The following is a 16,892-nucleotide window of genomic DNA, read 5'->3' on the forward strand; positions in this document are numbered from 1 at the left end:
TTAAAGAGTAGTTTATTTGCTTCTCTAGTGCATAGCGATGTACATACTTTGTCTTTTTCCTCAGCACTGAAGCGGACTTTTGCAGCTAAAACTTAAAAGATTTGTGTAAGGAATGACTGGATCTTCTGTCCCCATCTGCCATCTAGGTGCTCAGTCTGACCCCTCCCCGGACTCTCATTTGCCCAGTGATAGGTGGTATAAGTTTCAGGACCAGTCAGTAGCGGAAAGGAGTTTGTGGGGCGGATGGGGACAGCTTAGAGGTTGCTGTGCCCGGCTCCAAGTATCAGGCTCTGTGGTAGTGGGGAAGGAGAGGGAGTAGTTTTGCCAGTTAACCTAACAGCACAGCTGGTGCGGCACGGGGGGCCTGGGTTAAAGCCTTGAACGGGCCATTAGTTTCTGTCTTCTTCAAAGTAGTTCATGTTGTGAAGAGAGGAAGGCAGGCAAATAAACACTGAACATAGTTAAATGTAACAAGAATATTTTTTTTAATCTATTTTTCTCTCCAAATGGGGATGTGACACCTATTTGTGAAGAGAAATGCCTCTGCCTGTCTTTCTGGGTGGAGACACCGCAAAGGTGGCGTGGTATGTAACCGTGGCACACACACATGGCAAAGCAGCTTTTATTGAACTGGCTTGAAGAGACAGATGCCAACATGAAAATCAATTGTCCATGTGCCAAACGAAAAACGTGCTTGCTTTTCGGTGGCTTCTGTTGCCTTGGACGTCTTGTTGGTATCCTGACAATGCTGTAGTTCTCTGCTAGCTGACGAGGCACCTTTGATGAAGAAATTAAATTTTTCTGTAATTGATTTTGTGCTTTCCTGCATGGGCCTGGCCACGCACGCTTTCTGTCTTTGCTGATTTCTCTTTCATGGGTAGGATGAATGGTGACTTGGGTTTCATGCTTGACTCGACTTTTTCCAACAGGATTTAAAGTTTCTAGTGCTTACATTGCAGAATTTGTTGTGTCCCATGAAGAGGAAAAGAATACACGATTGGAGGCTAAACAAGATCCATGTTAAAATTCCTCCCAGTTTTATTTCCCCAAATTTCCTAGTTTTGCTTTCACTTTTTATTTGACTTTGTTTCTAACTCAGTTTTGTAACACCCTTCAAACTTAGAGATATGTTTTCATTGGATGGTACTTTAACTAGACCCATCCCTGGCGATTTTGGAGCTTTGACAACATTGCCCTGTTTAAGTTCATGGAGCTTCATCGCTGTTTCCTTTATGTCGTCTACCCCCAAATATGCTTTAAGGACTAAGTTTACTCTTAAAATTAAATACAGTTTCATTCTATTTTTGAAAATTTCTAAAGTTAGGTCTCTCTCTTATCCAGGGAAGAATTTTTCTGTATTCCTACTATACAAAAATATTCATTTTTTCCTTCTTTTATATAGAAGATGTGATTTGCTTATAAGGATGTCATAAATCAGTTTCTTTAATTTTTTTTTGTCTGCTAAGGTTTAGAAAGCAACATTGGATCTTTGCTATAAAGATTATCTCTTTTACAAATAAGAGAATCATATATAGCTTTTTTTTTTTTTTTTTTTTTTTTTTTTTTTTTTTTTTTGCTGAGGCGGAGTTTCACTCTGTTGTCCAGGCTGGAGTGCAGTGGCACAATCTCTGCTCACTGCAACCTCCACCTCCTGGGTTCAAGCAATTCTCCTGCCTCAGCCTCCCGAGTAGCTGGAACTATAGGCACATGTCACCACGCCCGGCTAATTTTTGTATTTTTAGTAAAGACAGTGTTTCACCATGTTGGCCAGGCTGGTCTTGAACTCCTGCAAGTGATCCACCCGCCTCAGCCTCCAAAAGTGCTGGGATTACAAGCGTGAGCCTCTGTGCCTGGCTCGCATATAGCATTTTATAAACTAGGGAAAGTCTCCACTAACCAAACCACAGATAGGACACTGCTGCAGAACACACTGGAAAGGTCTGGAAAACTCACTTATCTAAGAATAACACAGGGACATGTTTTAGAAATGCTAGTTTGTTTACCACTGGGTCTCAAGCACCTATGACAATGACTGGCTTGTCATTAGGCCAACTAGGCCAGTTTTGCAAGAGGGCAGTGAAGGGATTTCTTGTTTTTAATTGATAGAAGAAAAATGTCTCTTGGCTTAGTCTTTAACACAGGTCTCCATAATAGAGACTGAAGTAGCGTTTTTCCTAGACTTACGCGAACACTGCTTACATTGCCATGTAACAAGAATGGATTGTTGGAATAGGAATTTTTCACTGATGCTAATATTACTATTCACAGGAGAATGCCCCTAAATAAAACAGTCCTTTCAAAATGCAGACTGAATGACTCCAGGGAATATCCTGGCAGCCCACCACTACCCCTGTCTTTAGCTATTAGATATACAAAATGTGGAATTCAAACAATTATCAAATTGTATTAGAATCCATTATCTAAATTAACACCATGTAACGTTGAAATGAACTTGAGGACAAGTGATTCGCCTCTTAGCATGTGGTGGAAACGCGCTTGCCCAGGTCGGGCTCATACCCTCACACAAGCTCTGGGGCAGCAGAACCTGCCAGGGCACCATTTCCTAGGCCAGGGTCCTTAGAGCTAGAAAGGGAACGGTCTTCTCTTTTTTTTTGAGGCAGAGTCTCACCCTGTCCCAGGCTAGAGTACAGTGGCGCGATCTGGGCTCACTGCAACCTCTGCCTCCCAGGTTCAAGTGATTATCCTGCCTCAGCCTCCCAAGTAGCTGGGATTACAGGTGTGCACCACCACACCCAGCTAACTTTTTTTGTATTTTTAGTAGAGACCGGGTTTCACCATGTTGGCCAGGCTGGTCTTGAACTCCTGACCTCAGGTGATCCACCCACCTCAGCCTCCCAAAGTACTGGGATTACAGGCATGAGCCACCGTGCCCGACCAGGAATAGGTTTCTTAGTTCAGACTGGTTTTCCTTTAACCCCCACAAAAAACCTAATGGGTTGTTTCATCCATTAAGACAAATGTTTATCAAGCTACTCACTGCCATGGGTGCTTGAGATCCCATGGTAACCAGAAGTTAGGGCCCTTCTCCTCACATTGAGAGTCTATTCAGGTACTCGATGGGGATTTTGAGATCTCTCTCTGTCTCTGTCTCTCTCTCAATCTTTCTTTCTCTACCTCCCCCGCCCCCCGCCCGCCCCACACACAAGCAAACTCTGGGGAATCTGCCAGAGCAGGAAGGATGTATACTGCTTCTTAGGCCGCCCAGAGCTAATCAGTACTATAGCTGTTGGTTGAGTGGCCTAAAACTGACAAGCTGAGCTTTTCTGAGCCAAATAACATGGTCGGCCAATTATTTCTGGAACCATTTATCTGGAAGGGCACAGGGCTTTCTGCATAGTGAGCTAAGTGAGGCAGGATCCCCCTCAGCTCTAGCTGGCCTTGTAGAGGAGGCGTGGGACAGGCAGGCCCAGCCTGGAGCCACCCCTCCCTAGGGGCAGCCTCAGAAGGCGTGCCAGGAGGCTCACAGGTGTGGCATTGCACCTCCAGAGATTAACCACCATCCAAGGACTTGCAGCATTTTCTGGCTTCACTGATGAATGGTTTGTAGGGAAACCTGGCAAGAGAAATTAGTTTGGAAACTTGGAGTCAGGAAATAAATGGTGGATTGCATTAAAAATAATATGAATAATAGTAGCTATCATTTGTTAAACCTCTAGTGTGTGCAAGCACTGAGCTGTGTGCTTTACACATTTTCTCGTTTAATCTTACAAGGTAGGCTCAGTTGTCATCCACATTTTTCAGAAAAGGAAAGTGATGCTTTGCAGTTACTAACGTGCCCACAGCTGCTGAACTAGTAAGTGGTGAAGACACGATTTGGCCCAGGCAGTTGGTCTGCAGAGCCCTCACTCCTCACAGCTTCACAGTGACTGTGGAGATGGACAGGGTGGATGCGTCTGATAGATATTTAGGCCATGGAAATAATCGTGCTTTCTGGCCTAGTAGACTCGTTTTTCTTCCTTGCCTTGCTGTCAGCTATCAGTTGTTCCTTCTCACAACAGTCCTTTCTTGGAGAGCTGTCTCCTTTTCCTCAGAAATGATTCTTTGAAAACACCGTGAGATGAAGAACGAAACAGTCCAATTTATTAAGCCGCTTTTGTAAAGTAAGAGCAAATGGGTCTGAATGAAGATGGTTTATTTTTCACTAAGACCACATGTTTTTGGTTCTAACTCTATGCCAGATACCTTGCTTGGGCAGATGAGAGGAGAGTGTGTTTTAAAGCCTCCAGAACTTACAGTCTGGCAAGAGAAACAGTTGCACAAAAAACAATAGCAGTGTGCTAACTGCACGGCCACAGCTAACATACGTGGTGCTTTTCATGCTTATAAAAGTGACTGCTTTCCTGGAAGGGCAAGGAATGTCATGGAAGATAGCACTAACAGAGTCATACAGAACAGGTGCACATCAGCTGTATGAAGGCAAGTGGCCTAGGCACACCTGTAAAAACAGCTGCAGCAAAGGACACAGCACACCATCTTGTTTTTTAAGCTATGCCTCCCATTAGTGGATCTCTCCATGATATGTAAAATATCAGAGTGCACTGTACATAATAAGGGTCAACATTGTTCTGGAAAATGTAGAGTGTATGTGAATAGTATATGTAAGTATGTAAACATATGCACATTGGATCATGACATACAATATGTCTCTAAAGTATGGATTGTTGAAAAAAAAAGTTTTAAAGTGGCCTCACAAATCAACCTCTGTGAGCCTCACTGTCTTTAGGTTGATTTGAAGCTGAAATGGGCTAATAATGAACAAGCTGTTAGCATATAATATATGCTCATTAAAGATCAGCTGCTCTTAGGCCAGGGAATGGCACCTTACCTAGAACCTGAGAATGCAGATTTGCTAAGTTTATACGTATTTGCTGAGTGACTGGATGTGCAGGGACTTGCAGGTCTGAAGCAACCCAGGGGCTACAGGGAGCTCAGAGCCTAAGTGACAGAACCAGAATGGGAGCACCCGTTGACAGCGTGTCCAGGGTAGGGCGGCAGACTCGTATGCTGGGCTAAGTTTGGCCTTCAGCCAGTTGAGGAGTCAAGAGACAGTGAATGGTTTTTGAATGAACACAGATATCTGCGAGATGCAGAAGGCGGTTCAGTGCCCAAGTGTAGGCACCAGCCTTGGGCACAAGCAGAAGATTTTCTTCTTAGAGGAGGAAAACCAATAAGCCTGGGGCCTGGCTGGAGATGCTCGAAGCTTAGAGGGCAGGAAGTCGTCAATGCTGGCTTTTCTTGTGGTGTGGGTGGTCATTTCTTGACGGTTGGTAGCTGGGCTACAGATGGTTTGAAGAAGTTAAAATTCTAAATCAGCCAAGTAAAAGGGTACCTCCAGTGACCTCTAGACTCAACTGAATGCAGGAACTTTAGTTTCCAAGTCCATGCCTTGGGACATCCACTTTGGATGACACCCACTGGTTGCAGTGGAGCCTCTCAGAAGCTGTCTGGCCAGATTTGCCCGGGTCTTTCCTACACGTTGTTTAGGTCTCAGCTGAAATGTGACTTCTTTGAGGAAACCTTCCACCATCCCAGTCTAAATTGGGTCTTCCCCTGATACTCTCATAGCACCTGTGCTGCTTTTATTCTCCACGTCACACACCGACTTTGAGTTATTTGTCAGATGTCTGTGTCTCCCGCTGGAATGTTAATTCTATGAGGGTAGATGTTGCCTGTGCTTGGCTCATTCATGCCCCTGGCACCTCGTGAATGACCAAGAAATGGAAGAGAAAGGAGGTGGTATTTAGTTGACTAAGATGTTACTTTTCTTGTCTCATATAAAGTTATAAGTTGCTTCGTAATTTTAGTTCATTATTTTTCCCTATTGATAGGCTTTTATTTTCTGTTCAACTAAAATTTCCGTTCCTCGAGGGCAAGGATCACATCTTTTGCTTTTTAAAAAATACTCTCTTATTCTTACCACAGTTCCGAGAATGTTAGAGTAAAATAGGTGCATGCTGGTGGAAGATTTGTGTGACATTACCGTGGATTGAGTTACCAGTTTGATAGCTCAGATAGAACCCCGCGCAGTGACTAAAGGGCTCACAGAATCACTAAAAAGGCAATAGTAATGCCTTTGTATAGCGTTTTCATGGTGGTTTTCAGTTTAGCAAAGAGTTTTTGCATGGATTTTTCTTATTTGACTCTCAGGGTGAATGATCTTGTAAGCCAGAGCAAGATGTGCGTTCTTCACTTTACACAAAGGAGCCTGTGGACCCACACAGCGAATGGGAGATGCAGCCTCTAAACAGATCTGCTTCCAAACAAATCCATAGGGGGTGTGTTGCTCCTACTCCACTACCTTAACTTCTCTCTAAGGATTTTTCTTTTGCTTGATTTTTTTTTTCCCCTAAAGGGCAGAAAGGGTAGTCTGGTTTTAACATCAGAAGGGTATCTCTGCATTTGGAATGTGGTAGTACAAGTTCGGTGACTGTATGAGCATACAGCGCAGGACTCAAAACTAGGAAATTCCCTGATCAGAACCCTGGTGCAGATTTATGTTACGGATGAATATATTAATCATATTTTCATATGAGGTTTCGAGGAAACTTTGTTTTGTATCATGTAGATAATATCTAATTTAGTGCTTTGTCTAAAGTTTGAATTTTCCCATGTTAGATATTTACCTGGGACCCTATAATTCCATAATACATTTAGTAATTCAATATACTTTCACAATATATAGGAAATTCATTTTATATTTTCTGAATTTCCCTAAATTCAGAAAGTGTGGTACTCTAAACTCAGATGGCTTATGACTAGAAAAGGTCACACCTTTTAAAGACGCAGCTGCGTTCCCTCAGCTGTCAGGCTTGCTGTTCGCAAACTCTGTTACAAGACACCATCTTAGAAGAATGTTCTGAAAAAAGCAAGATGCAATCAAACAAATATGTCACCATAAATAGGAAGAAAAGTCTTAGTTGAAATCTGATTTCTTGGGAAACATTTTAAAATGTATTTCTTTCAAAAATAAAAATATAACAAAACAAGAAAAGAACTACCTTCGAAATAAATATACTTGGAAATTACAGACTTGATTTAGATTTCTTCCTAGGAAAGAAAAACGTTTAAACCAGAATCATAGACACCTATAGCTGGAAGTGCCCCTACAACTATTGAGCGCAGGTGAGGAAACTGAGGCCAAAAAGGTGAAGTCACTGGCTAGAATCTGCACAGCAGACTTGGAGGCCAGGATGAGATCCTCGCCCAGTGCTCTCTTGGTTACCATGCTACCTGTCCTGTACCCTTGTTTGAATCTATAATAGTGACAAGAACTGGCCGGGCATGGTGCCTCACGCCTGTAATCCCAGCATTTTGGGAGGCTGAGGCGGGCGGATCACAAGGTCAGGAGTTTGAGACCAGCCTGGCCAATATGGTGAAATCCCGTCTCTATTAGAAATACAAAAATTACACCTGTAATCCCAGCACTTTGGGAGGCTGAGGCAGGCGGATCACAAGGTCAGGAGATCGAGACCATCCTGGCTAATATGGTGAAACCCAGTCTCTACTAAAAATACAAAAAAAAAAATTAGCCGGGCATGGTGGCAGGCGCCTGTAATCCCAGCTACTCAGGAGGCTGAGGCAGGAGAATCGCTTGAACTCAGGAGGTGGAAGTTGCAGTGAGCCAAGATCGCGCCACTGTGCCACTACACTCCAGCCTGGGTGACAGAGTGAGACTCTGTCTCAAAAAAAAAAAAAAAATACAAAAATTAGCCAGGCATGGTGGTGCACACCTGTAGTCCCAGCTATTCAGGAGGCTGAGGCAGAAGAATCACTTGAACCTGGGAGGCAGAGGTTGCAGTGAGCCAAGAGTGCTCCACTGCACTCCAGCCTAGGCGACAGAGCAAGACTTCATCTCCAAAAAAAAAAAAAAGCTACTGCTTGTTGAAAGCTTCCTGTGAGCCGGCCCTTTTATGCATATTTATCTCCGTTAATCCTCACTACAACCCTATGAGGTAGATATGATTGCCCCCATTTTACAGATGAGGAAACTGCTAATAGACATGCATCATTTCTGTATTTAGGATGAATAGAAATACTTCATTTTTAGCTAACTTCTGTCTTCTAATTTTTTATCAATTTGTTTAGGAGATTATGGCAATATTCAATAACCTTTAAAAATATCCATAATGGAATACTTTTTTAATAGGATTAGCTAGTGTTGGCATTTAATTGTGATTTTCTATTATGTGTCATGTACCTACCTCCTAACTGGTCTTCTCACGTGTAACCTTTCTCTTCCTCTTCAATCCTTTCTTCATGATGCTTATTACAGTAGGGTTAGCTTTCAAAAATGCAACAGGCATGGTGGCCCACACCTGTAGTCCCAGCTAATTGGGAGGCTGAGGTAGGAAAATCACTTGAAGCCAGGAGTTCGAGACCAGCCTAGACAACATAGAGATACCCTGTCTCAAAAAGAAAACAAATGCAAGTCAGGTCATAACATTTCCTCCTACGGCAATATATGGTCTATGCCATTATTACACCAACTGAAAGACCAGCTTTTCACAGGACTGCAGATACAGAGGTTTGGGTGAGCCATGCAGCCATTCATTTGTTAACAGGAGCTGTACCTGCCAGATGAAATACTTCATATTCAAGAGAGAGAGCGTGACCAATAGAAAAAGAGGCAAACGATATAAACAGACATTTATAGAAAAGGAAGTAAAGACAGCTGTTTAACATGTTCACATTTACTCTTGATAACCAAAATAAAAACACAATCACAAATTATGAAATATCTCTGAAAGAATACATTGAAAAACCATTTGCCTTTGGCCAGGGGAACTCTGGCAGAAGACAGGGATGTGAGAGGTACTTCCCATAATACACCCTTTTTAACCCTTTATAATTTGTACACAGTTACCCCAGTGCTGGAGTATTGTGGATTCCAGACATTTAAATTAAAAACATGTAGAAATAAAAACTTGTTCATCCCAGCTGGAAGCTTCATCTGAATTTATAGGCTATCCAAGTGAAAAGATATTTTTGGGAGTTTATAAACCAAACATTAACATGATAATGTCTTAACTTTTTTTGTATATCACATCACAGATTATAGGACACTTTGACATATTATCTCAGTTGATCCTCACAGGATCCGGGACTGTGGCTCAGAAAGGTTATGATTTGCTTAAAGTCACACAGCAAGCTGTATTCAATACCCACTGCAGTCCATTTATTTACATATCTGTCTCCCTTACTAGACTCAGAGCTCATGACGCAAACAAGACCACAATCTACGCCTTCCATTCCCAGTCCACTGCCGTTAGATGATGCTAGCTTAGAAAGGAGTCAGGGAAATGTGTCAGCTTCCTCTTTCATGGTCTTGGGGACACAGGGAAAGGGGTGAGTCTCACCAAAAATAGAAAACAAGATTTCAGGAAGCTCTTTTAAGTGGTGCCATTGCAAAAGTAAATAATACAAAGAAAAAAATAGCTTTCAAGTTGTAATTTCTATGTAAGGAGGTAGATTCCACACCCAGTTGAACTTTGTCCCTAAGGTATGGGAAATTGATACGTGAAGCAACCTCATTTGAATTCGCTTTTTAATTCTACCTCCTTTTGGAAACTCCATCTCCTTTTTGCAAATGTGATTTTATGTGAAATGCCAGTGACAATTGAGATAGTTCAAGTGGAACACTACATATGTATTTTTAAGGACTGAGTAAATAGAAAAAGAAATACCTTGCCTAGGTAAGAATTCTTAGCACTCATTTGAACAAACCTTAAGCCTATAATGAGTGTCACAGAGGCCACAAAAACTTAAGAGTATCGTATACTGCTGGGTGCAGTGGTTTACACCTGTTATCCCAGCACTGTGGGAGGCTGAGGCAGACAGATCATTTGAGGTCAGGCATTCGAGACCAGCCTGGCCAACATGGTGAAACCCCGTCTCTACTAAAAGTACAAAAATCAGCTGGGCATGATGGCATGCACCTGTAATCCTAGCTACTCAGGAGGCTGAGGCAGGAGAATCACTTGAGGTTGGGAGGTGGAGGTTGTAGTGAGATGAGATCGTGCCACTGCACTCCAGCCTGGGTGACAGAGTAAGACTCCATCTCAAAAAAAAAAAAAAAAAAAAGAATATAGTATATTATCAGAGCTTCCAAACCCTTTGGCATGGACACCTTCATGGTTGGAGTGAAATTTAATGCTAATTAAAGGGCCTGTGTTATTTTCCTTAACTAAGGAAGAAAAAGCAATCGTTCTTTTCAAAGAAAGGGGAGACCCACATGATCTCTATGAAATTGAAACACATTTTTTTATTAAACAGGACTCTATCTGAAACACTTGAGAATTTTATAGTAAAGCTTAGATAAATATTTCATGTAACATCTTAAGATGCAATCATTCATAGTAATTTTAGTGCTCTGATTTCTGTTTGTTTTCAGATTGAATAAGCAAATGTTTTCTATGATGGTTTATATCTGGAAGCTGCCAATTGAGCCCAATTTCATAAGGCTTATCTTTATAAATAAGTTAAATAGGATAATAAGAAATAGTTCAACTTACTTTTATTTTATGTCTATCTCTTTAAACAGAAGCAATGTTAGACTATATCTCTTTTTTTATTGAAATGTAAACTGTGGCCACCTTTGTAAATACAATATGCCATTTAACCTCCTTAAGCCAAACTTAGATCTGGGATTATCTTACCCTCCAGCTGCCTCAGTGGACTTTCTTTCGAAGCTACTGCTTTAGGTTCTCCTGAAGCAGAAACCTGCCCGTCTCCAGCTAGAGCCTTCACCTGGTAACGTGGGCCCCTCTCCCAAACATAAAACCCTGTGTTCTGAGAGTTGTTTTTCAAACTGTCCTTTGTTAGTGTGCTAGATGGATAACGTCAGCTTTTTCTCAAATCTATCTTGATTTGGGGTCCTCTTTGTCCTAATGAGTATTTCACAGCTCCGTCTATGAACTCGCTTCCATTTGCCTGGACTCCTGAGAGTGGATGTACCTGGCCTTCCAGTGACGCATAAAGATGTGTTTTCTTTATCCATTTGAATCATCTACCCACCAAGCACCTATGTGTCGTACTCAGCACTCTGTTGGCTGCATGAAGAATTTAACATCCATTCATTTTTTTAAAAAGCAATAGTTTTGTTAACCACCACGTCCCACACGCTCTGCTAGGCACCAAGGATAGTGAACCCAGGTGTGATTCTTGCCCTCATGGAGCTAATGTTTTAGTGGGGAAGAGAGATGATAAGTGAGTCAAAATAAAATAAAGTGATTACCAGTGATTATGAAAAGTGCTATGAAGGAAGGTGAGTGGGAAAGGGCAAGGGTTGGTGTGACCTCTGATCGGGTGTCGAGGGAGGGCTGAGGGATGAGAAGGACCCAGCAGTGTGGAGAGCAGATCGCGGGCGAGCCGGGAGGAGGGAACGGGGGAGAGAGGCTTTGCTGAGGGAAGGAGCACGATGTTGTCTTCTAGAAACTCTGGGACCTGCAGTGCAGTGGAGGGGGAGAAAGCTCTAGGAAATGGGGCTGAAGGGAGAAAGGCAGCAGCCAGAGCTCACGAGGTCTCACAGACAGGGTCACGTGTGCATTTTATTCTAGCGCCAGTGGGAAGCCTTGATGATGTTTTGTTTTGTTTTGTTTGAGATGGAGTCTCACTGTATGGCCCAGGCTGGAGTGCAGGGGTGCCATCTCAGCTCACTGCAACCTCTGCCTTCTGAGTTCAAGCGATTCTCCTGCCTCAGCCTCCTGAGTAGCTGGGATTACAGGCACCTGCCACCGTGCCCGGCTAATTTTTGTATTTTTAGTAGAGACAGGGTTTCACCATCTTGGCCAGGCTGGTCTTGAACTCCTGTCCTCGTGATCCACCCACCTTGACCTCCCAGAGAGCTGGGATTACAGGCGTGAGCCTCCACGCCCAGCTAGCCTTGATGAGTTTTATGCAGGGGAGAGATACGCTCTCATTTCCTTTTATATTCCTGAAAGTTATTCTGGCACCTTTGAGGAAAATGAACCAAAAGGAGCAAGACTGGGGTTAGCAAGGCTGAGTGGTCGGTGGTACAGCTGTGGTGTGGGCAGGAGAAGACACAACTGGGGCTGGCTTTGGTAGAAGTAGAAATAAGGAAGAAGTACCATGCACGATCTATGTCGGAGCGGAGTCACCAAGATGTGCTGATGGATGGATCACACTTAGAGGAAAGAAGGAAAGGGTGGCCTTGTGGGCGTCCCATGTGTCTGAGGGAGCATTTGGAGGAGTGGCAGTACCAGTTACAGAGGTAGATAAGTCTCAAGACCCAACAGGTTTGAAGGAGAAAGTCAGAGGTTCTGCTGGGGCGCAGCAGAATACAGTGCAAGCCTGCAGTTGTTGGCAGTTGACCTGTAAGGGGTAGTGCCGAGTCAGGTATTCAGAAGTCTGCAGGCTCTTTAGGAGCCACGTTTAATGGTTACTGCTTGAGGACACCAGAGGGGAGAAAAACAGCTCTGTGCAGGGAAGAGCTGGTACCCTGGGTCTGACGGGTGGGATCTTTGAGTGACCAGAGAGCTGCATCCCACAGGTTGGGCAGGGAGCAAAGGCTTGGAGCAGGCACGCACGGCATGGCCAGCCTTTCAGGGGCAGAGGGTTTGTAGTACAGCAGTCGGTCACTGTTGCTTTTTGTAGGGATTTTATCTGCAAGAGAGGTTAAGGTCATTTGCCTTTTCTCCCCCTTCTCCCCTCCCTAATTGAAGTCCACAAGCCATTGGCTTCCTGGGAATCCTCTTGGGAATTCAGGGTTAGGACCAGGGTTTCACTAGGGCACCCTCCAGACCGTCCACGCTGAATTGAGATGTCTTTAGCTATTTTTTAGGAGAATCTTATGGTACCAGCCTTCTCCCCTGCCACATCAGTCCATGTCCATTTTTATGTATGCAGAGATTATGAAACACCTGCATTTATATGTTTCCATTTATTTCCCACTTAGGTTTTATGGCAGGCACACAAAGAAACCCTCAGATGGCTCAGTATGGACCTCAACAGACAGGACCATCCATGTCGCCTCATCCTTCTCCCGGGGGCCAGATGCATGCTGGAATCAGTAGCTTTCAGCAGAGTAACTCAAGTGGGACTTACGGTCCACAGATGAGCCAGTATGGACCACAAGGTAAAACCAAAGCTTCTCCAAAATGCATGGCAGCAAGTTGTAGAAATTTTCTTAATGTGCTAGTCCTTCAAGATTTTAATATTGTAAACATATCGTAAGATCCATTATCTGTTACCTGACAGGTTTGTGAGGTTCATACAAGCCCACAGTACTTTAGCTGCCCATAATGATGGGAGGAATAATTACAGCCACTATTGGTGAAACATTTATGTATCAGACACTTGGGTAGGTGCTCATCATCCTTGTGTTACTAGTGAAGTAGGGGACCCCTATCTTCTGTGACGTGATTCTAAACGTAGAGAAAAAGACACAAGCCACGTTCTCAGGTTTCTGATGTCAAACTTGGGCTTTGTTGGGTTGGATTCTGGTTTGGCCCATCCCTCTTAGTGATCACCATCAAAACCCTGAGCTGACGGCTCAGGACGGCATTGCCCCGCACATCCCTCCCAGTTTCTCTCCGAGGTGCCGCATCAGGTCAGCAGTAGTTCTCACTTTCCCAGTCAACCCCAGTGTGACTCTTCGGAGACAGGACAAAGCCTGAAATGGTTACATGTCTTTCACAAGAGAAGATAAGGGAGGAGCAGAGAACTAAGTGGAATCATGTCCAGCATGCACCATTGGCCTTCCTCCTTCCTGGAAGTGGATGTAGGTTTTGTTAGATACACACAGCATCCTTTTATCAAGGTTTTTAACCTGATGTGTGTAGGTATACATATATATATGTTTTTTTCTAAGTCACTTTTAGCAATAAGACATTTGAATTTACCACCTTCCTTATATTTTGTTTATTTAAATTAGACATGAGTGGATAATTTAGAGAGAATGAGATAATCTGGCACAATTCCCAGAGTTCCCTCACTTCTGAAAATACCAGGAACATTCCAGGTGAAGATGATGAGTGCCACTGGGAAACTGTAGTAAAATGTTTACCACTTCTACAACAAAACCAGGTTTGCCTGGTGTAGCGCCTTAGTATTTCCTAGAGGCGTTTGCAGCTGTTTAGCAAACCCATCTATGAGGCCAGGCAAATAGAAGGTGAGGCCCAGTCACCTCCTTTTTACCTGCTGGTTCTCAGAAAATCGCATCTTTCTGATGTATAGTACTTTACAGCTTGAAAAGCGAGTTATTATCTTGTGTTCTGAAGATGTTTTTCCGAAAGATCTTAAACAGTTTCAGTGCTACCAATGGAGCATTGTTTCTTTGCCTTAGAGGGCTTTGTTATATTTACTTTCCAAATATTTCTGTTGGTAGGAAGACTATGGGGATACCCAAGAAAGCAAACGTCTATATAGAGCCTCTCCTGCCTTTGTTCTAGGCTTGTCCTGAGAGTGAGACTTGGTGTTTTGCCCAATTCTCTTTATATCACATCATCAAGAGTTTTCCATGTTAGTAATTCCAGTAAGCGTTAGGGATTTCAGTCCCAGTTTACAGTAATGGTCTGCTTGTTCCCTGTCAGCGCCCGGTAACTATGACATATAGCAGTTTGTTGCGGAGCAGAGGCAGGACTGTGGGTCACCCACCATCCTTACTGAACGTGGTGGGTGTTGTCAAAGCCAGGTTTCTTTAGCTGTCATGGAAAGAAGAGAGCTTAGTGGCAGTTGGAAAAACGGTTTATAACTTGTGGTAGGCACAGAAAATGCGGGCTTTTGCTCCTAATGTAATTGGAAGCAAGATGCAGACCTTGTTCTCAGAATTGGGTGTGGCTGAAGGTCTAGGAGTTAACTCTTAAGACCATAAGCCCTTCCTGGACTCTGAAATTTGTCTCCATACTCTCAAGTAATTCAATCTTGTAGCCTCTTTTTCTACTCATCATATGTGAAGACTGAGCCTTGGGCTATCTAGTAAGTCTTTTGTGAACAACTAAGGAAGAACTTTTGCTATATGAATTAATAGCAGGGAAGGAAATTACTATAGAATGGATTTTTTTTTTTTTTTTACTAAATCCCTGTTTTTCAGTATCATTGAATGTGAAGACTCTTAACTTAAGAGCACTAAGCCCAGGAGAGTTCTTATCCAAACTGCTGTGTCTCCTTGGAAGACTGCTTACTCTTTCTGAATTTCTTTTTGTCTAGAAAATGAGAAAATGAGATTATATTATGTTGGCGTTTGCTTCCACTTCTAATGTTCTACGAGTAAAGCCTTGCTTCAGTTCCAGGACCTTTACTGTTACGGTAGCCCACTGGGTTCCTGCAACACAGTTCAGCTTTTTGTTTGAGTGTTTTAAGGCATGAACCTTGAGTGTAGGTTAATAGTAGAAACGATCTGAAATGAGAATGAATATTCCCACACTCGGCACTCTCTGGTGCCTGAAAGTTGGGCACCCCTCCCAGCACCATGCACCCTTTTCTCCTCTCCTGAGTGACACTGTCACCTTGTTCCCCTCCGAGGCATATGTGCTCCTGGGTTCCTGCATCAGCTCGGAGCGCTGTGTGCTGTGAGGGTCCTGGTACTCTCAATGTCCAAATCAAAATCATCACCTTTTCCGCCTTGGAGCCTCCTGTCCTCAGCAAACACTCAGCAACAGGAGATCACATTTGCAATGTGTTGTTGAGTTCAATAAATACTCTTCACTTTTTCTGTCTTTGTTTTCCTTTTAGAAAGGGATCCTAATAAAGGGTTTTTTTTCTTTCTCCTCTTGATTAACTACTCAGATTATTAGTGACATATTCAGCTTCCTTCTTTGCATTAGAAGTGTTCATATCTCTGGAATGATTCACTCATGCAGCCACCCAAGATGTCATCAGTCTCCTTTTTCTGTTTTTGTTCTTAACTTCATGGCTTGCTTCTGGTTTTGCTTTTTTAAAGAAGTTTCAAATATTTCACAGCCGTTTTACTCATATTTTATATGAGAAGCTTTTCCAAAATTGTTAGTAATAACAACCAGCATTTATTGAACATGTTACTATGTCCTGGGTCCTATTTTCTAAGTGTTTTTTATATATTAACTCATTTAATCTTCACAGAAGTTGCTGTTATTACTCCACTTTACAGAGGAAGAAACTGAGGCACAGAACAGGTGAATAGTTTTGCCTGGATGCACAGTGACTACAATGGTCAAGCCAGGATCCAAACCCAGGCTGATTCACCCATTCTCTTAATTAACGGGAAGCCCTCTGAGGCTGTCTCTATTTTGTAAATGAGAACACCAAAGCCTTGAGAAATTTAATAATTCGGCCATGATCCCACAGCTGTTACAGTAAGTGGCCGGGCCAGGGTTCCCACCAGCGGAAACTGACTTACGAGGGGCCTCTCACGTGGTCATTGGCGGTGTTGCTTCCCACACCTGAGCTGCACTGCCTTCTCACCGGTTCATTCATTCAGTAAGCCACTAGGGATATAAAACCAAAATGACAAATAACTTGCCTTTAAGGAGCAAGAAACAGGCATGGAAATATATATATATAAAAAATTACTGATTGGGCATGGTGGCTCAAGCCTGTAATCCCAGCACTTTGGGAGTCCGAGACGGGTGGATCACTTGAGGTCAGGAGTTCGAGACCAGCCTGGGCAACATGGTGAAACACTGCCTCTACTAAAAGTATAAAACTTAGCCGGGTGCGGTGGCACACGCCTGTGGTCCCAGCTACTTGGGAGGCTGAGGCACAAGAATCGCTTGAACCCGGGACGTGGAGGCTGCAGTGAGCCGAGATCATGCCACTGTACTCCAGCCTGGGTGACAGAGTGAGACCCTGTCTTTAAAAAAACAACAACAACAACAAAAATACTAAAGAGATTAAGAATGTTGCTCATGCCCATAATCTCAGCACTTTGAGAGGCT

The 16,892-nt window shown here is 43.2% G+C and overlaps 1 protein-coding gene across 11 annotated transcripts in view; it reads left to right on the top strand.

Annotated features, from left to right (window-relative positions):
• The window catches only part of ARID1B (AT-rich interaction domain 1B), a 436,783-nt gene that overhangs the window by 346,312 nt on the left and 73,579 nt on the right, over positions 1–16,892 (top strand). For 10 of the 11 annotated variants that reach the window (XM_034963130.3, XM_034963128.3, XM_034963132.3 and 7 more), the window contains one exon: positions 12,935–13,114. The exons of the other annotated variant lie outside the window; for it this stretch is intronic. In XM_034963130.3, the coding sequence (XP_034819021.3) occupies positions 12,935–13,114 (180 nt within the window). The remainder of the gene's footprint in view (positions 1–12,934; positions 13,115–16,892) is intronic. 11 annotated transcript variants of the gene reach the window in all.

This window comes from Pan paniscus, chromosome 5 (genome assembly GCF_029289425.2).
Source record: "Pan paniscus chromosome 5, NHGRI_mPanPan1-v2.0_pri, whole genome shotgun sequence".
NCBI classification, from domain to species: Eukaryota; Metazoa; Chordata; class Mammalia; order Primates; family Hominidae; genus Pan; species Pan paniscus.